At 42.1% G+C, this 25,000-nt stretch overlaps 1 protein-coding gene across 2 annotated transcripts in view; it reads right to left on the reverse strand.

Moving 5' to 3' along the window:
• LOC123502763 (zwei Ig domain protein zig-8-like) overlaps window positions 1-25,000 on the reverse strand; it is a 111,481-nt gene that overhangs the window by 9,651 nt on the left and 76,830 nt on the right. For both annotated transcript variants that reach the window (XM_045252010.1, XM_045252009.1), the window contains exons 4-5: window positions 24,024-24,234; window positions 6,853-6,980 (exon numbers count right to left, since the gene is read on the reverse strand). In XM_045252010.1, coding sequence (XP_045107945.1) covers window positions 6,853-6,980; window positions 24,024-24,234 — 339 coding nt within the window. The remainder of the gene's footprint in view (window positions 1-6,852; window positions 6,981-24,023; window positions 24,235-25,000) is intronic.

The following is a 25,000-nucleotide window of genomic DNA, read 5'->3' on the forward strand; positions in this document are numbered from 1 at the left end:
CCATATTCTTGCTTCCATTTCACCCAACATTGCTTCTTCTTCCTCCTTGTCCTCCTCTTTCTCTTCTTCCTCCTCCTCTTCTTCCTTTACCTTTCTCTCCTTTCTCCGCCATTTTCTCTCCAAGTACGCCTCCTTTGTCCTCCATTTTACCTCACACTTTTCTTTCCTTTCTCCATTACCTTTGTTTTTTTCTTCTTTTGCTTTCTCGTTCCTTATTTTTCCCTTCTTAAATTCTCGTTAATCATTATTTTTGCTTTTAATTTTCCATCGTCCAATTAAGTCTCTCTCTCTCTCTCTCTCTCTCTCTCTCTCTCTCTCTCTCTCTCTCTCTCTCTCTCTCTCTCTCTCTCTCTCTCTCTCTCTCTCTCTCTCTCGTTCCTCTTTCGCATTTTATTTCTTGTTCCTCCTTTCTTTCTTTTTTTTCTCCTTCATTTGACCTTCCCCTAACAAATCTCATGCGAATGGAGGAGAAGGAGGAGGGGAGTAGGAGAAGACAGAGGAGGAAGAGGAAGAGAAGGAAATAGTATAGGAAAAGAAGAGATGGAAGAGAAATGTAAGGAATTGAAGTAGTAAATGGTGTGTCAGAGAGAGAGAGAGAGAGAGAGAGAGAGAGAGAGATGTGCCATGGAGAAGAATGAGATGGTGATGGAGGAGTGAGGTAAAAGAAGAAGAATAGGAGGAGGATGTGAGGGAAAATGAGGAAAGATTGAAGAGGAGAAGAAAGAAGAGGAGGAGGAAGATAGTGAGATAGGTTAGTAGGTAGACACGAGGAAGAGGAAGAGGAGGAGGAGGAGGAGGAGGAGGATGTTGTAGATGATGATAGTGTCAGAGGAAGAGGAGGAAGAAGAGGAGGAGGACACAGAATGAGATTGTGATTGGAGGGGAGGGAGTGAGAAGGAGAGGGAGAGGGAAAGGAAGAGAGAGGGAGAGGAGAGAGCGGATATTCTTTGCAGGTATCAAATTTAGCGATGTTGTTCCTTAATAGCGAGCAGTAAATTCCCACACTCGCCCTTCCGGTCGCGCCAAATTTAAACCCCTGAAAAAAAAGAAAGGAGGAGGAGGAGGAGGAGGAGGAGGAAGAAGAAGAAGAAAAAGAAGGGCATCGCCAGAGCACCATTTCGAACCTGAGAATGTAGATATATTTTCCTTTCCTCTTCCTTTCCTTCGCTTTTTTTTCTTGCCTTTCTTCTTTTCGGCCTTCATATTTCCCGTTTTCTTCCTTGTATTTTTCTTGAGTATTGTGCGGCTGCTCTTAGATGCGTGAGAGAGAGAGAGAGAGAGAGAGAGAGAGAGAGAGATCGCGTGTACATGTATTTAGATTAAAAAACTGTCTTTTGTGAGATTACCTTCATTTACCTGTGTGTGTGTGTGTGTGTGTGTGTGTGTGTGTGTGTGTGTGTGTGTGTGTGTGTGTGTGTGTGTGTGTGTGTGTGTGTGTGTGTGTGTGTGTGTGTGTGTGTGTGTGTGTGTGACCCATGCACGCTCGCCCAGAGATTTAGGTCACTATTAATTTACGTCCATTTATTTTTTCTTCTTGTTCTCCGTTATTCCGTTTTCATTAGCTAAACGAGATGTATTTATCGTCTGCATTCTCTCTCTCTCTCTCTCTCTCTCTCTCTCTCTCTCTCTCTCTCTCTCTCTCTCTCTCTCTCTTTAAAATTAGAGTTTTTTGGGGGTCTATTATTTTTAGCACTTAGTTATTATTGTCATTATTGCCTTAATTTCGTCTTTTACTTCTTTCTCATCTCCTCCTCCTCCTCCTCCTCCTCCTCCTCCTCCTCCTCCTCCTCCTCCTCCTTCTCCTCCTCCAATCATTCTCATCATTATTACTTCCATTATCGTTGTCCTCATCATTATCTTCGTCTCTTCTTCTTCTCCTCCTCCTCCTCCTCCTCCTCCTCCTCCTCCTCCTCCTCCTCCTCCTCCTCCTCCTCCTCCTCCTCCTCCTCCTCCTCCTCCTCCTCCTCCTCCTCCTCCTCCTCCTCCTCCTCCTCCTCCTCTTCCTCTTCCTCTCATCTCATTTCGTCTCATCATTAGTGCTGCCATCATCTTTTGCTCTTCTCATTATCATCGTCTGTTTTCTTTATACTTATCCTCTTTCTCCTCTTCTTTTTTTTTTCTCATGATTATCATTATTGCTATCATTATCGCTGTCCTCGTCTTTATCTTCCTCTTCTTTTTATTCCTCCTCGTGACGGCTCCCTCACCTCAGCTCTCCTCATACAGTCAGTCTTGTTAAACGAGCTTGTCATAAACTGAGCTCCGCCGTACCATTCCTCATGACTTAATAGGCACTAACTCTACCCTCACTCGACCTCCCCTTTCCTCTCTCTCTCTCTCTCTCTCTCTCTCTCTCTCTCTCTCTCTCTCTCTCTCTCTCTCTCTCTCTCTCTCTCTCTCTCTCTGCCCTTCTCTTCTCATGCTCCTCCTCTCTCTCCTCCTCGTCCTTTCCATACACACTCGTCCTCCTCCGTCTCATCTCCTCCTCCTCCTCCTCCTCCTCCTCCTCCTCCTCCTCCTCCTCCTCCTCCTCCTCCTCCTCCTCCTCCTCCTATCTCCTCCTATCCTCCATCCATCTGCCTCCATTGCCTCTCTCTCTCCAGCGCCCTCACGTTTTCTCTTTCCATCCCTTCTACCCACTTCTAAGCCTCCTCCTCCTCCTCCTCCTCCTCCTCCTCCTCCTCCTCCTCCTGACCCAGTTCGCACGTGGGTAATTCTCCCTCTCTCTGTGACGCCCATCTTTCTTCCACCCCCTACCCACACTCCCGTCCCGCCCCCCTTCAGAAGCTCACACCTCCCTAATTCGGACACAGCTGCCGACGACGTAGGAACCTGCAGAAAACATTGTATTATCACCCTTACTGTGCCTCTCTCCTCTCTTCCTCCTCCTCCTCCTCCTCCTCCTTCTCTCCTCCTCCTCCTCCTCTCCTCCTCCTCCTCCTCCTCCTCCTCCTCCTCCTCCTCCTCCTCCTCCTCCTCCTCCTCCTCCTCCTCCTCCTCCTCCTACTACTACTACTACTACTACTACTACTACTACTACTGAGATAAATTGCGTTCACGTGGAATGGAATGGGATTGGTCTGGAGGGATAGGTGAGGACAGGTAGATAAAGGTAGATGAATAGCAGGTACGGCTTGGCAGGGAATGTACTACCTTTTTTTTTTTTTTTTTTAAGGGTTTAGGAGGTGTGTGTGTGTGTGTGTGTGTAGATTCAGGATGCAAATGAACACAAACAAAGATCAAAAAGACCCTATGAACTTTTTGCGAAGGTATACACTGTTCTGTTTATTAGGACGCACGGTAGTACAGGCGAAGGTTCCTCCCCACCCTCCCTTCTGTCCATGGCGGTAATGGAAGGAGTGAAATAAGAATTATGGTAATTTGGAGACAGACAATACGACAATACTGGAGGAGAAAGGCGTGGCGTGCAGCGAGAGAGGGAGGAAGTGTTGTATTTGTATGATTGAAGCCAGCATTGCATGACACGGGAATGCGGCACTGTGTCCTAGAGAAAATGAGGAAGGATAAAGAAATTGTGTATACGTGGAAAGTGAGTGTTCTTATACGGAAAATGGATACCGGTGAGTGTAATAAGTAACGTTGGTTTGTGATAATGAGGTGAATTAGGTGTTTACTCGACACTGATATGTGAAATGAGTGATGTATTAAGAATTAAGGAAGGTTTACATTGGTGTATATGAATAAGGGTGAGCGAAAATGAGTTTGTCAGTATGAAATAAGTAGGAGTATGCAGAAATTAGTAAAGGTTCGCCCTGAATCATGTAAAGTGACGTGTATAAGGTGAGTGAAAATGAGTATGCATATAATGAGTAGAAATGAGCGGCTGTACATGAGAATTAGTGCTTCGTGGCGCAGCGTGAGTGGCGAGGTGCGGTAGGGGAGTGAGGGGCTGGAAGAGTGGTGCGGAGTGCCTGTGATTGAAGTACGCCACTTTGTCATGGAGGAAATGAGCAAGGGACAAGAGACAGTTTATTCGCGCACATGAGAATAAGTTTCATCAATTACCGTGATAAGTGCTGGGAAAGACAATACCTGCGTGATTAATTAAGCTAAGTGGAGGTAGACAAATGGACAGGTGTGAAGCTCAGTACGCGTCTCACGTTTTAATAACAATGAATTAAGAAGAATATATGAATTTAATGGGGATACATGAGGCGTTTTTTTAGTATGAGTATATGATACATGTATAACTTTTGAGATGTTATGAAATATGCACCTCATTAAAAGATTAATTCCGCTCGTCGCTTTTGAATTATGAGCGAAAGAAATGGAAGCGCCGGGAACAAGTCTGAGGTAGAGACGCCAAAAATGCGAGATTAATGCGACGCCAAAAATAGCGCAACACAAGGCTTACACCAAAGAAGGGGAGGCAGAAAAGGCGCGATAATGGACAGCGGGAGTGCACTTGTCGCTGATGAGAAAGATAGGGAAAGAAAGTGTGACTAATGAGAGAGAGAGAGAGAGAGAGAGAGAGAGAGAGAGAGAGAGAGAGAGAGAGAGAGAGAGAATCAGTGTTCGGAATTAACGGGCAAATGGTCTTGTTTTCTCTGAGATGAGAGAGAGAGGGGGGGAGTCGGAGGGCACACACAACGCATTGACGTATGTTTAATCAGTATGTGTCACCCTACTCTTCATCTCCCCTATACTCCTCTCCTCCGGTTTCATTCTCTCCTCTCCCTGAACCAATTCCTCTTACAATATGGATAGGAGGAGGAGGAGGAGGAGGAAGAGGAGGAGGAGAAAAAAAAGAAGAAGAAGGAGGAGGAGGAGGAGGAGGAGGAGGAGTAGGAGGAGGAGGAGGAGGAGAAGAAGGAAGAAAAGGAGGAGGAGGAATGGCGTGGCTACTAATAATTCTCCATGACAGAAGTAACATTGATTTCTATTTTGTGTGTGTGTGTGTGTGTGTGTGTGTGTGTGTGTGTGTGTGTGTGTGTGTGTGTGTGTGTGTGTGTGTGTGTGTGCATGCCCTTTAGAATTCAAGATCAGAATGGAGTGTGAAGATGGAGGGAAGGCAGAAACGTAGATATGAATCTATATGGAAGAGGTGGAGGAGATGAAAGAGGAGGAGGGAGATGGAAGATGGAGGAAGCGTTAGAGAAATTGGAGAAGTAAATAGTTTGTGTGCTAGAGAGAGAGAGAGAGAGAGAGAGAGAGAGAGAGAGAGAGAGAGAGAGAGAGAGAGACCATAAGAGTAGTGTGTACATAGTGAAATAAGAAACAAAGAGTAAAAGAAGTTGGAGACGTATGAGAGAGAGAGAGAGAGAGAGAGAGAGAGAGAGGAGGAGGAGGAGGAGGAGGAGGAGGAGAACGAGTATGAGGAATAATAGAAGGTTGACGTCAGACTGTCAGTGAGGAGGAGTTAGGAGGAGACAAGAGGCTCAATACCGTCTATTACCGACACACAGACACACAGACACACACACAGACAGGTAAGGACAGGCAGTGGATCACATGAGCGCCGACCACCATCACCCCGCCGCTCTGTCTCCCTGATGGACGCATGGACAGACAGAGACAGACAGATAGGCACGTTCACTGACTTCTAGCTGTTCGTAATAGACTGAGGGGATCGACCGGCGGGCAGATGGACAGGTGAGGTTAGACATTGATGGATGATAGTGGAAGGAAGAGAACCTTCTATATTTTTTTGTTTTTATTCCGGCGAAGATTGATAGACAGAGTGACAGGTAGATCAGTCACTGGATACGCAGGGAAAGGTAGACAGATGGATGAGGTTGTGTTGAAAATATTGAGTGTTGTTCCTTTCTAAGTGAGATTATAGATATATATTGGTTTTATACAAGAGGATTGATTACTGCCTCAGAGCTACATAGTAACGGTTTAAAAATGAAAAAAAAACATCAGGTGGTAAGTCTAAAAATAACTGAATGAATGTAGAGAAGATTGAATGCCCAATAACTTGCTCACAAATGGTTGATATGAATACTTGCAGTTAGACAAAGAAAAAAATAGATGAAACTACAGCAGCGCCAAAAGGAAAGGACTAAAAGAATGCAAAAGAAAAAAAATTGAATGCTTGATAAGTCGTTCACAGATGCCTGACATGAATTCTGGCAAGTGGACAGAGAAAATAGATAAAAAGAAATACACTGGTTGATAACGTGCAACAAGAAGTGAATACATATCACACGAATCATCAGAAAGACATGACGACAAAAAGACAAATGACCAGACTGACATCAGATAGCGAACGTACTCCATGTAATATTCTCTCTCTCTCTCTCTCTCTCTCTCTCTCTCTCTCTCTCTCTCTCTCTCTCTCTCTCTCTCTCTCTCTAATAGTAATCTTGAAAGAGGGTAAAAATTTTGTTATGCAACTAATTAAGTGTGCCTTCTTATGGTCAATTCAAAATAATAAGAAGAAAACTAGAGACCACGTTAAGGTAAAATTAGTGATACACACATACACAACACAATCCGAACCCATCCATTCCCATAACAGATAGATAGATAGATAGATGGCTAGCAGAACCATTCCTTCTAATTCTAATACACTCTCGTCAACACCAAATCCAACCCAACCCAACCCAACCCAACCCAAACCAACCCAAACCAATCACCATAACGAACTACTCCCGTAATAGACAGACAGATAGATAGATACTTTACTGCCTTTCCAAACCAACCACTTCCATGATATATAGACAAATATTTCCTCCCTCTCCAATTGAACCACTTCCATAACAGAAAGGGAGATAGACAGATACATTACTGCCTCGCCAACCCAACTACTTCCATAACAGACAGACAGAGATAGATACTTTACTTCTACTTTCAGTTGAAGTAAATAAAACACTAGTCAACACTTACCTTATCTTCGTGGTACCAGAAGATGAAGGCGGGAGGCTCTGGGCTAAACTTGACGCTGCAGGTAAGAGCAAGGCGGCTCCCTGTGTTGATGTAGACGTCTGGCTCCCCGTGGATCACTGTCTCTGGCTCTGCGGGGCGAGGAGAGGTGGCGGTGGTCAGGACACGGGAGTAACAGAATTATTGGGCCGAATCGTCGACGCAGGATGAGACAAATAGGGAAAGTTAGCGGTGTGGGAAAAGTTTGTGTCTGTGTTTAGTACTCTTCTTTGTTTTCTTCCTTTTTTTATGCCAGACGGGGAGAAAAGTACCGGTGCTTTATTTTATGTGTTGGTGGGGATATTTTTTTTTTCGAATACCGTTAAGCCTGTAGCGGACATAGTAGCTGGTATTCGTAACTAAAACCATTATACGAAGAATATGGTTTTCATAGACAGATAGGGAATAAAAAGATTATTTTTGTATTTTAGACTAAAATCTGAAAAGTTGTAAAGGATTGTGACAAAAGAGCATTAGCAGGGAAAGGGTTAATTTTACCTGTTGTTTTCCCTGACTAGTGAGGCTGACACCGGTGCGATGGAGTCACTTGGTACAGGAGGCAACAAACAATAAAACACTATAAAAAAAAAAAGTAAATCCGATGTTACGCTTTGTTTTATAGCGAGTTTTAGACACCTCGGACATAATGTGGAACTGCGCCATAGACACCACCGATACTGAGACTAATTAGCGATATGTGAATGTAGTGATCGCAACACAGGGCCAATTTTGTTTCCTTCGCCCGCTAAGCTTCCACTGGAGTACGAGATGCGCTGAAACAAGGTAACAGATCCTTCCTCGGTAGGGGGAGGAGTGTTGTACGGATAAATGAAGAGTTCAGTTTATGCGTACCATAGAACACAGCCCATCACATATATAGTAAATAATTCCTCTGATGTTTCTATTCAACGAACTCTTGGTCTTAATAAATAGTCCCTATCCGCTATACGGTTCGTTACGGTGAGGGTTAACACGCCGGATCAGGAATGCAGGTGGGAGCGAAGTTAAAGTGCACCGGACTATGGAATGAAAACGATACGAATTTCAATACACTTTCAGCTCTAAAACCATTATGTGGAGTATCTGACACACTCAACTCCATACTTTTAAACGTTTCGAGCTCGCACAGAAACGTTTTCATGAGGCAGTGGACATAGTAATCGGGTTTTCATGAATGTTTTCCTTTACCGATCACGCATTTCGAGCTCTCATGCGAACTTCCAAAAGGCAGTTAACATATTAATGGATAGATTCCCTTAATGATCACGCAAAACCCTCTTATTGACTGACATACGTTTCAACATTTCCAAGGTTTCGTAGGAACTTTCGAAAGGCAGTAGACATATTAATCGAGTTTCCACGGGTGTTATGCCTTAAAGAACATGCAGAACACTTGCCAAATTACCACCAGAAACATGAAAGCACCCTTGAGAACCCCAACAAGATCCACTAGAGATAATAAAAAGTTACTAAGATGAAAAAAAAGATGAAAAAAAAAAATCTCAGTAAGAACACAACCACATCTATCCTTGTAAACACCAACAAATCTCCTGCTGTTTGTCCTTCCTTTGGGTTCCCTTGCGGTTCCTCGAGGCGCCAGAAGACGGTACCGTAAGATTACATAACCAGGAGATGAAACGAGGAGCATTTGAGGTGAAGGAAGCACTACAATGCAACATCTCGCCGCTGATTGGCCCAAGGGAGAGTGTGGTGGTTCGTAATTGGCTGGTGAAAGGTGTGCTGTGATTTGATTGGCTGGTGCGTTGCGTGGCTGTTGTTGGTGATTGGTTAGGAATTGATAGCATATGAAAGACCTCAATTGTGATGGAAAATTGTGGATTGGCTACCTTTTATTTACGGATAAGAGAGAGAGAGAGAGAGAGAGAGAGAGAGAGAGAGAGAGAGAGAGAGAGAGAGAGAGAGATGAATATGACAGTTGGAGGAAAGAAAGTGATGGTGTGGGTTAGGAAAGGAGGAGCGAAGGGGGGAGGAGAGATTCGTCTGAGAAATGGGAGGAGATTGAAGGAGATGAAGGAGAAGAGAAGGATAAGTGGAGGACGAGGTGAGGACATTAAAGGGAGATGTTGTAGTGTGATTGGAAGACGAGGAGGAGGAGGAGGAGGAGGAGGAGGAGGAGGAGGAGGAGGAGGAGGAGGAGGAAATGGAAGAGGAGGAGGTGAAGAAAGGTTGTCTAAAGGGATACAAACACCTCCTCCTCCTCCTCCTCCTCCTCCTCCTCCTCCTCCTCCTCCTCCTCCTCCTCTTCCTCTTCCCTTCTCTTTCACGTCCCATCGTCCCAGCAACGAGTCAATAAACCTTTAATATTTAGAAGACTCACTATTCTCTCTCTCTCTCTCTCTCTCTCTCTCTCTCTCTCTCTCTCTCTCTCTCTCTCTCTCTCTCTCTCTCTCTCTCTCTCTCTCTCTCTCTCTCTCTCTCTCTCTCTCTCAATGTTATCTTACTTTTACTCTTTTATCCACTCACTTCACCACACACACACACACACACACACACACACACACACACACACACACACACACACACACACGATCCGCATTATTGAATTTTCCACAGTCGTATACATCCTTCCCAGCAACAAATACGTTTCCTTCCTTTTTTCCCCACATGGCTTCCACACACGTCATTTCCCTTCCACCACCACCACCACCAGCGCACTAACAAGCGGCAAAATAGAGTACCTTCCTTCCTCTTGACTCTTGACTTTCTCTATTCAGACCTTTACCAAGAAGCTGTCTCTCTTTCTTCCCGCGTGTGATTAAGGTTTGAAAGAGTCAAGAAGAGAGAGAGAGAGAGAGAGAGGCTGTTTGACTTCTGACTGGCTGATCCGCGAGTGAGTCAAGGTTTGCTCGTGTTTGTTGTTCAGTTGTGTTAAGATTCAAAGTAATTTCATTTTTTGCTGATACGTGAGCTTTCATTTTGTTACGTCTCTCTCTCTCTCTCTCTCTCTCTCTCTCTCTCTCTCTCTCTCTCTCTCTCTCTCTCTCTCTCTCTCTCTCTCTCTCTCTCTCTCTCTCTCTCTCTCTCTCTCTCTCTCTCTCTCTCTCTCTCTCCCTCCATTCTTTCCTCCTTCGTCTCTCTCTCTCTCTCTCTCTCGTTATCCCTCCCTCCTCTTCCTGTTCTCCCTCCTCTTCCTGTTCTCTTTCCTCCTACTTACTGTTCTTCCTCCCTCCTTCCTACTCTTCTTTCTTCTCCATTCATTCATACCTTAATTCACTTCCTCTCTTCCATTATTTCTCCTCTCTTTGTTCTTTCATTCCGCCTTTATTTTTGTTGTTTCTTTTCCCTTTTTATTTGTTGTGTTTTCTCTTCCTTTGCTTTCTCTCTTTCTTCACCGCTTCTAACTTCTCTTCTTTCTTCCTTCCCTTTCTCCGATTTTCTTTCCCAAACCCACTTTCCTTCATTCCTTTCCATTTGTCTCCTCTTTCATCTCACCTTTCTTCCTCCTCCTCCTCCTCCTCTTCTTCTTCTTCTTCTTCTTCTTCTTCTTCTTCTTCTTCCTCCTCCTCCTCCTTCTCCTCCTCCTTGTCTACCTCCTCCTCCTCCCATTCTCCATCTTTCTCAGTGCATTTTTACCTCCTCCTTTCTTCTAAATACCTTTCCTTTCATTATTTTCTTCTGTATTTTCTCTTCTCTCCTGTTCCTCCTTTATTCTCTCATCCTTTCCCATTTCTTCTCTTCCTTTCTTCTTCAACATTATACTCCCTTCCATCTTTTGTATCCTCTTTTTCCTCCTCCATTCCCTTTCCAGCTAAACACTTCAACCACCACATTGTCTCCTCCTCCTCCTCCTCCTCCTCCTCCTCCTCCTCCTCCTCCTCCTCCTCCCTCCATTCCTCCACTTGGCCACATAGCCTGAAGTGGCGTGTTAATGTATTGGGGTTTGGTCTCTTTAAGTCCTCCCCCCCTCCCCCTTCGAGGCTTTACTTTTTTTGGGAAAGGAGGAGGAGGAGGAGGAGGAGGAGGAAGAGGAGGAGAAGAGAAGGAAAGGAGAAAGGACAGACTATCTCCCTTGGTGGCGATTCCAGGGAGAGAGAATAATGTAGGAGGGAGAGAAGGAGGGAGGAAGATAAACAATGAGAGTAATTGGTCGGCAAAGTGCTTCTCATTATTGTTCTTTGTTGTAATTGTTTTTGTTTGTTACCTGTGTAGGGATTGTGTTTCTCTCTCTCTCTCTCTCTCTCTCTCTCTCTCTCTCTCTCTCTCTCGCTCTCGCTCTCACTCTCTCTCTGCTTCCCCTTCCTTTTATTTGAATTGTTCGTTGTTACGTTTGTTTTTCTTTTTTTTATTTTCTTTTTGCATTTTTCTCTCCCTTATTTTTACTTGCCTGTTTGTTCTCGCTGTTCCTTCTCTTCTTTTTAACATTCGTGCTTTTTCCTTTCTTCCTCATCCACTATCCTCTTCTCCTTCCTCCTCCACTACCTCCTTCCTCCTCCACTACCTCCTCCTCCTCCTCTTCCTCTGAGAAGGAACCAGGTTAAAGGCGACTTGCTGTTGACCCTGCCTTAGTCGACGCCATTACCTCCTCCTCCTCCTCCTCCTCCTCCTCCTCCTCCTCCTCCTCCTCCTCCTCCTCTTCTAGACGCAAAAATCATTCCCCGCTTCACAAAAATTAGATTCTCTTCCCAAAGCATTAAAAATTCCTGAGTTCTCTCCCCAAAGTCTAGCCTTATCTCTTTCTCTTCCCTTCCTCTATAGTCTTCCTCTTCCTCTTCCTTTTCCTCTCCCTCTTCCTCTGTGATAAAGATTCCTCTACCTTGCATCACCTTCCATCACACATCCACGATATCTAAAAGGAAAAAAACATTGTGCTTTTTCCTATTTTTCTTCCTCCTTCTCCTTCTCCTCCTTCTCCTCCTCCTTGTATTCCTCTTCCTTTTCCTCTTACCTCCTCTTTGGTAAAAACTCCATCCCATCTTCTCCTTACTAGCTTCCTTTTCTCCCTCTTTTTCACCCAAGCTGTTCCACCTTCCCACCTTCCCTATCTTTTTTTTTTCTTTTTTCCTCAGCCTCTCTTCTTGTACCTAACTCCCGTCACCCTCTTGCTCTTATCCCCTCCTTTATTTTCCCTTTTTTTTGGTTTTGTTTTATTTACTTTTCCTTCTCCCTTTCCTTTCGTTATTTTTTGCTCCTCATTTTCCTTATCTTCGTCGTCGTCGTCGTCGTCCTCGTCCTCCTCCTTGTCTTCGTTCTCCTCCTCCTCGTCCTCCTCCTCCTCCTCCTCGTCTTCGTCCTTCTCATCCTCGTCCTCGTCCTCCTCTTCATCCTCGTCCTCGTCTTCATCCTCCTCCTCCTCCTCCTCCTCCTCCTCCTCCTCCTCCTCCTCCTCCTCCTCCTCCTCCTCCTCCTCCTCCTCCTCCTCTTTCTTCTGTAAACACCATCCTGCCCACATCCGTTTTTCCTCCAACATCCCCACCCCAACAAAAAAAGAAAAGAAAAACTGAAAAAAACACGGAATTCTGTGAGGCAAACAGTTCAATCTGGGCGTCACTGTTCTGCCGGTACTTGGCGCGCAAATAATGACGGATCCGGGCACAAATACGGATACGGATACGGTGAGGAACAGCTTCTTCTTCTTTTGTCTCTCTATTCCTGTGTCCTTGATCGGTTTGTTTCGCCTCTTCGATTCTTCTTTTCTCGTTCGTGTTTCTTATTTTTAGTTTTTCGTTTGTGTTGTGATTGGAAGTAGAGGAGGAGGAGGAGGAGGAGAAGGAGGAAGGAGAAGAGTTTTAGGAGGAGGAAGACGAAATGGAGGAATAGGAGGAGGAGGAAGTTGATGACGACGACAAGGACTAGGAAGAAGAAGAGAAGGAGGAGGAGGAGAAGGAAGAAAAGTTGTCTAAAGCGATACAAACACATCTTCCTTTACTTTGCGTCTTCCTCCTCCTCCTCCTCCTCCTCCTCCTCCTCCTCCTCCTCCTCCTCCTCCTCCTCTTGGTATTATTGCTCCTTTTTCGTCTTCTCTTTTACTCACTTTATTTGACACACTTTTGCTTTCAAACACTCGTCACTTATGCTCCTTCACTGCTTGCCACTTCCTCTCCTCCTCTCCTCACCGAGACTCCTTCTCTTCACCTGCACAGTTTCGAGAACTACATTTGTGGCGCCTCCTCGTTACTATTCACTATTATTTTTTTTCTTTTTCTTTTTTTTACGTTTTACTCTTATTGGCATTTTTTTTTAAAGTTTTTATTTTTATTGATTTTTTGCAGGTCTCCATTCACATTCATACTAATTCACTCTTATTTGATCCACTTTCTTCCTCCTTTCATGCACTCAGTCGTTCACTCTTAAGCACTCTCCTCCTGCACTTCACTCTCCACTCACCTTCACTTCACTTTGACATGCGCACGCTTTGGCACACTTCCCTCTCATCAGTTCACTATTTAACACACTTCTTTTTGACACTTCATTTATTACACATTTTATTCGCTTCTCTGATTTTTTTTCTGTTTCTTTAGTTTTTTTTTTCATTTTTATTTATCATTTTTTTGCCTTGGTACCATGACGCGTTTTCATTTTCATTCTGCTTATTATTTGGTGATTTTATACAGCTTCAGAGACTTAACTGGTTCTTAAAATAGTGAAGACTCTGGGCCATTAATCTTCTGACCTCTATAAACAGTTCATAATGTGAATAAAATCGTCTAATTGTATTCAAGACTCATGGTAAAAAAGCGTCCCAGTGCTGAGGTGGTTAAAGGTAAAGCGATGAATGATAATAAACAAATAAGAGATGAAAATAAATGAACTAATAAAAGGCGTATTCAAAATGTTATTGTTCGCGTTATTTGTGCATGTAAAGGATACGTTACTGTCTCTCTTACTGCTCGATTCCCTTGTCTCATTTTGGGGGAACATTTTTCTTCCACGCGCTCATTCTGTCTAATTTTTTGGGGGAGTACGTTTTTTTTTTCTTTTCTTTTCTTTTATCCAGTTTTATTTGGGGAAACTTTTTTTTTCTTTTTCTTTTCCTTCAGTCATTTTTGGGAGGATGACATCCTTCAGTGATTTTAAAAGACTCTTTCTTTCGCTTTCATGTGCTGGTTCGGTTTAAAATTTCTGTACACGCTGACTTTCCCTGTTTCACTTGTTTGGTTCTTTTACTTATATTTTCCTTTTTTTTTATTTTAGTTTCGTGCGCTTTTCATCTTGTACCATTTTCATCTTGTACCATTTTCTCTATATATATTTCTTTATTTTACTTTTTTGTTTTAGCATGTCTCTTGTTTACTCTGTCACCAAGTATTCATACTGAGTTCCGTCATCTTATATTGTCTCAACTTGTGTGAATAGCAAATAGTGACGGACAACTGCCCTTGAACACTTCCTCACTCTCGTCAGTCCGCGTCGCAAAGTAGTTCCTCGTACTCTCCGCACCGTCTTCTTCCTTCTAAAACTAACAAAACTCATGTGTGTGTGTGTGTGTGTGTGTGTGTGTGTGTGTGTGTGTGTGAGCAGGGCGTTGCAGTGTGTGGTTCCCGCTGGATGCTCAGTGACGTGGATAAACAGAGGTCTCGCTGTTACTCCCTGCGGTTCATTTAGCTTCGAGCGGAGATGGAAAGGCCGCGTCGCTATCCTTTTATGCTCCTTTTCCCCGCTCCCTTTTTTTTTTTTCGTCCTTGAGCGGGGGGCGTGACGGGAGGAGAGAGAAAGAATGGAGGAGGCGAGGAAGGGAAAAAAGGAGGAGAAAGAGAAGAGGGAGCGACGAGGGAGACTGGAGAAGAATAGTAAGGGAGAAAAAGAAAGTGAGGAGACGAGAAAGGGAAAAACAGGAAGAGTAAAGGAGAAAGGGGGAAGACGAGGAAGGGAAAAAGAGGAAGACAAAGGGAAAGTATAGTGGCAAAGGAGGAACAGAAGGAAGAAAAATGAGAAAACAAGAAAAGGAAGAGTAAGAAAGAATAAAATAAGCAAGGCATTAGACAAAAAAATAAATGAAAATGAGAAATGAAGGAAAGGAAAGAGAAGAAAGGAAGCAAAGTGGTGATTAGGAATAAGAATAAATATAGAAGATAAGAAATAGAAGAATAAAACAAGGGCAAAGAAGACGAGGAAGAAATTATGAGAAAATGTGAAAAAAAGAATAAACAGGAAGGAATAATGGAAGTGGAAAGAGTGAAAAAAAGAAGTTAGGCAAGACTGAGAAAGATGAGTGGAGAAGCGGACGGGAAGGAAGAAAAGAAAGAAGGAAGTGAGTGCGCAGAATAAGAAGAGGAGGAGGAAGAGAAAGGGGAGGGAGGTAGAGAAGAGCGAAGGAGATGACTCAGGAAAACAGGAGGAGAGGAGGCGTGAAGGAAGAAAGATAAGATAGAATAACAGGAATAGGAAGAGTGAAAGGAGGAAGTGAGAGATGAGAGGGGAGAGAGGGAGAGGAAGAGGAGGAAGAGAGATCATTCAGAAAAACAGGAGAGAAAACGTGAAGGAAAGAAAGTGAGAGTAAAGAATAGAAGGAGGAAGAGATGATAAGGAAGGAAGAGGAGGAGGAAAGGGGAGGAAAGGAGGAAAGAAGATTATTTAGGAAGACAGGAGAAGAGGAGATGAAAAGGAAAGAAGGTGGAGGAAAAGAACAGGAATAGGAGGAGTAAGAGAAGGAAGAGAGGGAGTAGAGGAAAGGAGATGACTTGGAAAAAAAACAGGAAAAGAAGAGATGATGAATAAAGATAAAAGGAAAAGAACATGAGGAGGAAGGGAGAGGTGAGAGGAGAGAGGAGGCAGACGAGGAAGAGGAGATGGTAAGGAGAGAAGATAAAGGAAAAAATAGGTATGGGAGGAGTAAGAGAGAGAGAGAGAGAGAGAGAGAGAGAGAGAGAGAGAGGAGCGAGGGGGTGATGGATCGCTGGGCAGACACGAGGAGACCTGTTAAGAGCATTTGATGGTGATTAATGTCGCGAGGGAGAGGGAAAGTGGGCGGAGGAAGGGAGAAGGAGTCAGGAGGGGATGGGAGAGGAGAGGGGTTCAGGTGAGCGTCAGACAGGTACAAAATGGGCGCCTAGGAACCTGAGGAAAGATGGGTTAGTCATCGAACACGTGGCCGCTCAGGTGAGGCCGCGGTTACTAATGATGCTCCCAAAAATACTGAGGTTAAGACTTAGAATATTGTGTTAAGGTGCTGCTCTGTTACTGTGCTCCTCTCTGTGCCCTTGCCGTGGGAGATTAGCGTGAAGGTTTAGAGAAGGTGGGTGTTAGGTAATGATGGAGTGTGTTCATGAGTGTTGATTCACGTTTCTTCTTCTTCTTCTTCTTCTTCTTCTTCTTCTTCTTCTTCTTCTTCTTCTTCTTCTTCTTCTTCTTCTTCTTCTTCTTCTTCTTCTTCTTTGTCTCGTATTTTATTTATTTACATGTTTTAGTCAAGTTTCTTTTTTATTACTTTATTATTTATCCACCTTCTTCTTCTTCTTCTTCTTCTTCTTCTTCTTCTTCTTCTTCTTCTTCTTCTTGTTCTTCTTCTTCTTCTTTCTTGTTCTTGTTCTTCTTCCTCTTCTTTTTCTTTTATACATGCGCATAACAGGCAGCAAGAAGTAAGGTCACAAAATCGAGTAATATAAACCTATAAAAAAAAAAAAAAAAAAAAACTGAAAAATATGACAAACTAAGAAAAAAAAGATAAAACTGAGAGAAATAACGAATTAAGAAGACAAAATGAACTAAAACTTGCAAAAAAATCGCGACAAAGCTCACAAATTAACAAAAACAATAGATAAAAGCTAACATGAAAACGATCAAGGGAAAAACGAAACTGAATAAAACGAAATTGAAAAGGTAAAACAAAGAAAAAAAATATCCAGGTTAAAAAAAAGTGGAAAAAAATAATTACAGAGATACGGCTTTCCACCCTTGTTAGCTCCGTATCCTAGGTGAATCTGAATTAATTTACACGTAAGAGCAAAGAAATGTTAAAGAGTTGGAAATAAACACCCAAAGTACGTCTCTAACACTTTACATATTCCCTTGTATGTTTATAGAGTTTCAGATCACGTATCCTTGTTGAAATAAGAAGAAAAAGGAGATAAAACAAGAGAAATAGACTCGCCAAGGTACGACTTAACGCTTTGCTGCTCTCCTGTCTTTTTAATTAAGACCAGAGAGAGAGAGAGAGAGAGAGAGAGAGAGAGAGAGAGAGAGAGGGTGGGGGAATGATGGGGGGACAAGCGTCAAGGTTTTCCTCACCACTTTGTTCAATTTTGTCCTCTTGTTCTCTAAGAGGTAAAAAACAGACCAGAAATAGCTAAGACAGACCAAGACCAAGAGAGGCCAAAACAGACCAAGACAAACCAAAACAGACCGTGAATGACCAATAACAGACTAGGACAGACCAAAACATCAGAACAACTGACTAAGACAGTTCAGAACAAACGAAAACAGACTGACAGACCAGAAGAGACCCAAACAACACACTAAGACCAAGAACAGACAAGGACAAAGCAAAATAGAGCAAGAAGAGACCAGAGCAGAAGAACAGACCATAACAGACCAAGACATACCAGAACAGACTAGAAGAGACCAAAACCAGACCAGAACAGACCAAGACAGACCAAAGAAGACCAAGAAAAAGCAGAACAGACCAAGACAGATAAGGACAAGCCAAAACAGACCACTACACACCAAAACAAAGTAAAACAGACCAAAACAGACGACTTAAAGACCAGAACAGACTAAGAACACGCTAGAATAGATTAGAATAGACCATAATAAACCAGGAACGGAGCATAACAAACCCAAAAACAGACCAATAGACTAAGAAAAACGAAAACAGACCAAACTAGACCAGATGAGAACAAGACCCAAGAACATACCAAAGCAAACCAAGAACGAGCCAGTGCAGACCATTAAGTACCAGAACAGACCACAGAAAACCAGCAAAGACAAAAACAGATAACATAACACAACAGACCAGAAGAGAGCCAGACAGAGCAGCACAGAGCGGGACCAGCAGGTGGCCACAGTTTACCTTCCATCAGGATCCTCAGGTGGACAGTAATGCAATCAATCACCCCGGAAAGGAAGATGAACGGGGGTGGTGGTGGTGGTGCCTCATGTGCCCGCCCGCAGGCCCGCACGCTCGTGGCAACAGTAACACCGCCACCAACGCCCCCATCTCCGCAAATATGGAACACGTGTGGCATGTGTTGCCTGGGGTTGTGAATGAGCGATAATCCTCTTTTGAGTGTTTCGTGTTAGCTTCATTTTTCTTTTTTAGATTCATTTCTTTATATATCGTCGTCCCAGCCTCGTGTTTCAGCCCTCATGATGGTTTAGCTTTGTGTTTCAGGTCCTTCTACCTCTCCGCTGTTTTCCAGGCCTTGTGATCTTTCAGGTACTTAGTTTTAAAGTTCATGATCTTTTGTGTGTTTAAATCTTTATCATCGTCTCTCTGCTTGAATTTTGCGGTCATCCAGAAACATTTCAAAGCTCATGGTCTTCCAAATTTCCACCTTCCTGTATTTCAAACATCGAACTTCTGTTTTTCAACCCTCGACCTTCCTGTGTTTCAGACCTCAACCTTCCTGTGTTTCAAATCGCAACCTTTCTGTGTATCAAACCTTGACCTTGTGTTTCAAACCTTGACCTTCCTGTGTTTCAGATTTCAGCCTTCCTGTGTATCAAACCTTGATCTTGTGTTTCAAACCTTGATCTTCCAGTGTTTCAAACCTCAACCTTCTTGTGTTTCAAGACTTGACCTTCCTGTGTTTTATACCTTCACTTTCCTGTGTTTCAAACTTCGACCTTCCAGTCTTTCATACTTCATCATCTTCCTTTTCCGCGTATTCGTCACTCTCAATGACTTACGTGTAACACGCTCGCTTTTCTCTATTTCCTGCCGAGCCTTTGCATAAATTTCCGTGAAAATCGTGATGCAGTAATGTGTTGTGCAAAGATCATTAGAAGTATTAACTCTCTCTCTCTCTCTCTCTCTCTCTCTCTCTCTCTCTCTCTCTCTCTCTCTCTCTCTCTCTCTCTCTCTCTCTCTCTCTCTCTCTCTCTCTCTCTCTCTCTCTCTCTCTCTCTCTCTCTCTCTCTCTCTCTCTCTCTCTCTCTCTCTCGGAATTAAAGCTTTGCATTCTCATCGAGTGAATTAATAATGAACATAAAACGATTCGTCCAGATATCTCCTCCTGCTTCACTCTTCAAAGATTCGTAGAGTTTATATACAAAGCAATGATTATAAGACTCAGTACACATATTATAATCAACATTCTCATGGGAATAGCGTTGTATAATGCTGTATATAATCACTGCACCAGGAAGCGACGTAATATATTCAGGCTGTTAAACTGTTTTGCGAGATCAGTACAGTAATTTCCCCCTGAGGATCTAGAGTCTCTTAGGAGGATATCATTACAGATTTCGTATAATCACTACAGCAAGAAGTTAGTAACGAGGTATTAGAATCGTGGCGTTAAATTGCGTTTTGCGAGTGAGTGGGATTAAATGCAAATGAGTTTTTTTATATTTTTCTTCTTTTTAAGCACCAGTAAATGAATCCAGATGTTGATCAGCGGCGGCGAACACAACAAGGATAAAAAAAGGACTAAATTAGACATTCATAATAGAAAAACACCATTCCCGTAATAACACACATTGCAGTAAACAAATAACAAGGTAAAGGATGTTAATACCGCATGCCGCTGACTATGACGAGAACTGTAACTTTTCATATACAAAACCCACCCTCCCTCCCTCCCTCCCTCCCTTCCTCCCTCACCTTCCCTTCCTCCCTCACCCTCCCTTCCTCCCTCCCTCTCACTTATATATGAAAAAGAGATATGGTATTTGCAACTCATATTTCATCGACTCTCATCTATTAATCGCTCTCTGCGGCACTACAGGGAAAATATGTATGAAAAAACCCCTCGGGATACTCTACCCATATTTCACTTACTCCTCGCGCTGTACATTCCTCACTTTCCTCTCATAAATAAGCATTTTCCACGAACCACGGACTGAACGCTCCATCCTCGTGTTTGTTTCATCGTCCTATTTTCATTACGCCCCAATTCCCACGATTAAAGGAAGAACTAAAATGAAAAGGTTATCCGCTTGATTTTTACCATAACATGTAGATTAATTTGAAGGCCCAGGTATTTGAAATTTGGAACACGTGGGAGAGCGATACTTCAGGTGAATGCTCGCACTGAAAACTCGCTGGGAGAAAAATGGCTCAGGGAGGATTATCTCTGTCCGTGAATAGGAGGATTACAGGTGTTAAAGTGAGCAGGTGGCGAGGGGAAGGTGTTAGCTAGTAGGTAACGTGGGTCTGTAGCGTCACGTGATAAAATGAGAAGTGGGTAGCTGTCAAAACCAATGCAAGTATGTAACGGTAACTCAAAAAAAAAAACGTGGAGGAAGGAATCTGACAGCAACAATATAAGCTTGTAGTGTTACTTGTAGAAAAAAAAGGAAAAGTTGTGAGGGGGAGTGAATGTCAGGGTTAACTGTATAGAGAAAGGTGGTTAACTGGGTAGCGTGTGTATTGCCTGCATTTGAGGGCAGAGTAGATGAATAGTGAGTGTAACGATACTTGTAGGATAGTGTAATTTTTTAGAGGTGTGTCAGGTGTCTCTAATTTTACTATAGAAGAGAAGGTTGTTGTTAAGGGTAATGTTTGTAAAATTGCCTGTTTAATGAGGAAGTTTGAGGGAGAAGTGGGTGCATGTGTTACGTAAGTGTTCTTGTCTGGATAAAAAGAAATATTTTCAGATATTACTGATATTCATGTGTGTTGCGTGAATATCTACAAGAAGTATTTGATGTAACTGTACATGAAAAGTTTATCTCTTCCGCCTCTATTCCATGTACACTTCTCACCTACCTATTTCGTAATCCCTTCCTCTCAGTTTCCCTCGCCTTTCCCTCTCTTCTCCTTCTAATTTTTTTTACTACCTTGTACATTCATTTCCCCTCGTATATCACACTCTACAAACCATCCTTTCTTTTATGCGAGTATTTTCTTGAACAAATAGCAGGAATATTGGTTTCGCTTGTAATTCTTATATCGTATTGCTAGCTGAGGTTTCTTTTTTTTTTCATTTTCTTTATTTTATTTTCTTTTTTGTCGTCATCGTTGACAAGGCATCCAGGTGAAGGTCAGGTGAACGACACGTCAAGGCGGTGGCGTTGATAATGATTACAAGGTCAAGGAGGCATGGTGGAAGTAAAGACGTTGATGATGGTGGTGGTGGTGGTGGTGGTGGTGATGTAACGAGGTGGTGATAATGATCTCTCAAAGTGTCGACGATAAAGATGTGATAAATTGAAGGCAGTTCTGTCAAAGGAAGTGGAGACAGCGGGGGTGGTGATAGTGATAAGATAAGAGGAAGCCACGAAGGGACCCGATAGGTGTAATTAGATTCCAGGCGTGATAATTAGTCTCAGGTGACAAATAGATTCGTCCCCGTGACCTCCCAGCGCCAGGATACCAGCCATGGTCGACAGGTGAGAAATTAACATGTGAAAAATGGTTGAAAAATTGTTTGACGAGGAGGAAGAAAAAGGCAAACCTTTATAACCCCAAGCGACATTTAAAGGTCATACACGAAATAGAATAATAATGAAGGCAAAATGAAAAAAAAAAAAAGTAAAATGTGGCTAGAATTGAGAGTTAACAGCGGGGAAAAAATAAACTAAAATTTTGAGTTTGCAGATGAAAAAAAATATATATATATATATATATATATATATATATATATATATATATATATATATATATATATATATATATATATATATATATATATATATATTTCAGAGGTTACTATGTTACGAGTGCGACAAAAAAAAAAGCTAGAAGTTAAAATATACGTCAAGTTCTGAATTTAACATCAGAAGAAAAATATGTTTACGATTTATTAAAAGGGAAGTACTCAACAAAATACATAAACGGATATCAAATAAAGTAAAAGATCAAACCGAACTCCGAGCTCAGTAATGAAAAGAATAAGATATGATTCTGAGATTGAACCAAGAGAGTAGTAGTAGTAGGTCATTAGAGGCCTATTTTAAAGACCCACTTGAGAGAAGTCCACTTGTAAGACACCGATGACATTTAAAGGTCCTACTCCGTCACCTGGAATACTTGCATCGGTGACTCTTCCAACTCGTTAAGACTGAAAAGAAAGCCACCAACGACCCTGACAGCGGATAACTCACATTTAAAGGTCAGCTGTCAGGCGGCTCAATAACACAAGCTTCCTGACTCGCGCCGCACAGAGACGAGGGACGAGGTGACGTGACCCGGACACTGCATGGGTAATTGTGTAACGTCCTAATGCGGGGATTGAAGGGTGACAGGAATGGACAGGGAGGTGGACGAAATGCTCATGGCCAAGTATAAAGAGGAAAGGATCAGGGGAAGTCCCCCCCCAAGCCAGTGACCTTCCAGCACGAGGCGAAACTGATTGACTTAACATGACGCAGGACAAAGTGACTCGAGGGTTCATTAATTCCCCCGCAACCAGGTGACTAATGGACCGCCACACTCGCCAGGTAAACCAGCACACTGACTCACGCACTCAACTGACTCAACCGCCAATTAAGTTTGCAGAAGTAAAGGGAAGTAAAAGAAACTGAGTGACTAACTGGTTAATGAACTTAAGAAGGAAAAAGATAGAAAGAAAGAGAAAGCTAAAACTCTTTATTGACTCAGCGATGGCGAACTTGTGGAAGAAGAGAGAAAACGAAGAGAAATGATTTATTGATTCCCGCCAGCAACGATGAGGTAGATGAAGAATGTGAAAAAAAAGTAACTAAAGCAGCTCACTGACGAACAAAAAGTAAATGAACGAAGAATTGATGGAAAAACAAAAACTACCTAATGCTTCTTATTGAGTCAAGGGAAACGAACGAGTGAATGTGAAATACTGAGGAAGAGAACAAACAGTGCGACTTATCCGATCACGACGCACGACCGGGGGACAAAGAACGAAGTAAACAAGTAATTAAAGTCGGAACTCGATGAACCTACCTCGCGAACAAAAGAGTGAGCGCAAGCTGTTATCAACTCACCAACAATGAAGAGAACGAAAAGTAAACACCGAACATTATATTATAATAGTTTAACATTTGGTACTATTGCTGGTAATGACAGTACCACTCGCTGCATTGTAACAGGACCTAGTAGGAAGTAAACGAGAGAATGAAGATGCATTGTAACAGAATATCATAGGGCGGTATAGAGTATGGCGGTAATATTAATGATAAAACCTTTACATCCTACACCACACTAGTACAACACGACTTAATCAAGGACAAGAAAGTGACGGAGATGTAAAGGAACAATATAATAATAAACGTCTTTCGTGTTGGTAATACTAACAACTGTGTAGAAACAATACAACAGGCGGAATTGTACTGTGTTTAATGTTGGCAGTGCTAATGATAATATTGAAACAAAGTAACATGGAGCATTCATTATACTTGTTGCATTTAATATTGGTAACACTAATGAAAATATAAAAACTATATAAATAACATAGGGCATTTTATTATATTTAATGTTGGGACTACTAATAACTATGAAAAAACAAAACAAGGTAAATTCATTATATTTGGTGCATTTTATGTTCGTAATACTAATCCCCGTAACAATTTAACATAGATATTGTAATGTATTTGAATGTTAGCAATAGTAATGACAACGCCCTACAATATTATCACAATACTAATTAGGAAAAGGAAACCAACTAAACCGAGGGTATTGTAATGTATTCAGTGCTGCTAATACTACTGATAATGCTTTACAATGCCTTACACTACTTTCAACAAGCAAACGGATTAAAGTAAAGCTCAAACGCACGAACAAGAAAAGAAAACGAAATAGAAAAAAAAAATGTCGTGCGCAAGAAAAGAAAACAAACTAAAAATAAAGAAAAAAAATCTTGAAAAAGAAAATGAACTTCAATGAATAAAAAAAAGCACAAGAAAAAGAAAACGAACAAAAAATAAAAGACAACGTCCGCAAGAAAAAAAAAACGAACTGAAAACAAAACTAAAATTCGTGCTCAAGAAAATAAAACGAACTAAAAAAAGAAAAAAATCAAACACGTAAACAAGAAACGGAAACTAAACTATGAACTAACAATAGACAAACCCATGCACAGAAAGCTCCATCATACACTCACCCACAACGGAGAGGTGGACGAAGTGGCTCATGGGTGGCGTGGTGGAGATCTGACACACATACATGCCATTATCTCGTTCCTGCAAGTAATACACCATGAGCAGCCAGTCCTCGGAGCCCTGGGAGTGGCGGGCGGAGAAGCGAGCGTCTGACGTGTAGGTGAAGCGGCCCACTGTCAGCAGATGCGTGTCCCGGTGCCTGATCCATGACACCTGCCGGAGAATGACGAGGAGGAGTTAAATGACCGTGAGTGGAAATAGAAATGGGGAGTGAGATAAGAGACATCGGAAAATGCAATAAAAGACCGTGAATGGAAATAGAAAATGAGAAAGAGAACATGAATTGAAATGGAAAATGAGGTAACAGAACATCAATTTTGTGGAAATAGAAACGCGATTGGAAAATATAATAAAAAAAACCGTGAATGGAGATGGAAATAGATATGCAAGTGGAAAATGAGAGAAGAGAAAGTGAATGGATATAGAAAAGGAGAATGATGAGAGAACGTCAACTCAAGTGGAAATAAAAATAGGATAGAAATACATAATAAAAGGAAATAGTAATGGAAATGGAGAATGAGAAGAAAACGTGAATGGAAATAGAAATGGGGAGTGAGGAAAGAGGATGTCAATTGAAGTGGAAATAGAAATGAGATTGGAAGATATGATAAAAGATCGTGAATGGAAATGAAAAATGGAAATAAATGACCGTGAAAGGAGATGGAAATAGAAGTACAAGTGGAAATTTAGAGGAGAGAACGTAAATAGAAATAAAAAAAAAAGTGGAAGTGAAATTTGAAGTAAAAGACACAGAATAGGAACTAAAATAACAAAAAATTGTGAATGAACGTGGAAAATTAGATAAGAAAATGAATGAAATGGAAAATGAACTAAAAAAATGATGATGGAAAGGGAAATGAAAATGGACAATGAGATAAGGAACCGTGAAGGGAAATCAGAAAACAAGAAGGAAAAGACG

The sequence above is a fragment of the Portunus trituberculatus genome, chromosome 12, assembly GCF_017591435.1.
Source record: "Portunus trituberculatus isolate SZX2019 chromosome 12, ASM1759143v1, whole genome shotgun sequence".
Classification (NCBI taxonomy): Eukaryota; Metazoa; Arthropoda; class Malacostraca; order Decapoda; family Portunidae; genus Portunus; species Portunus trituberculatus.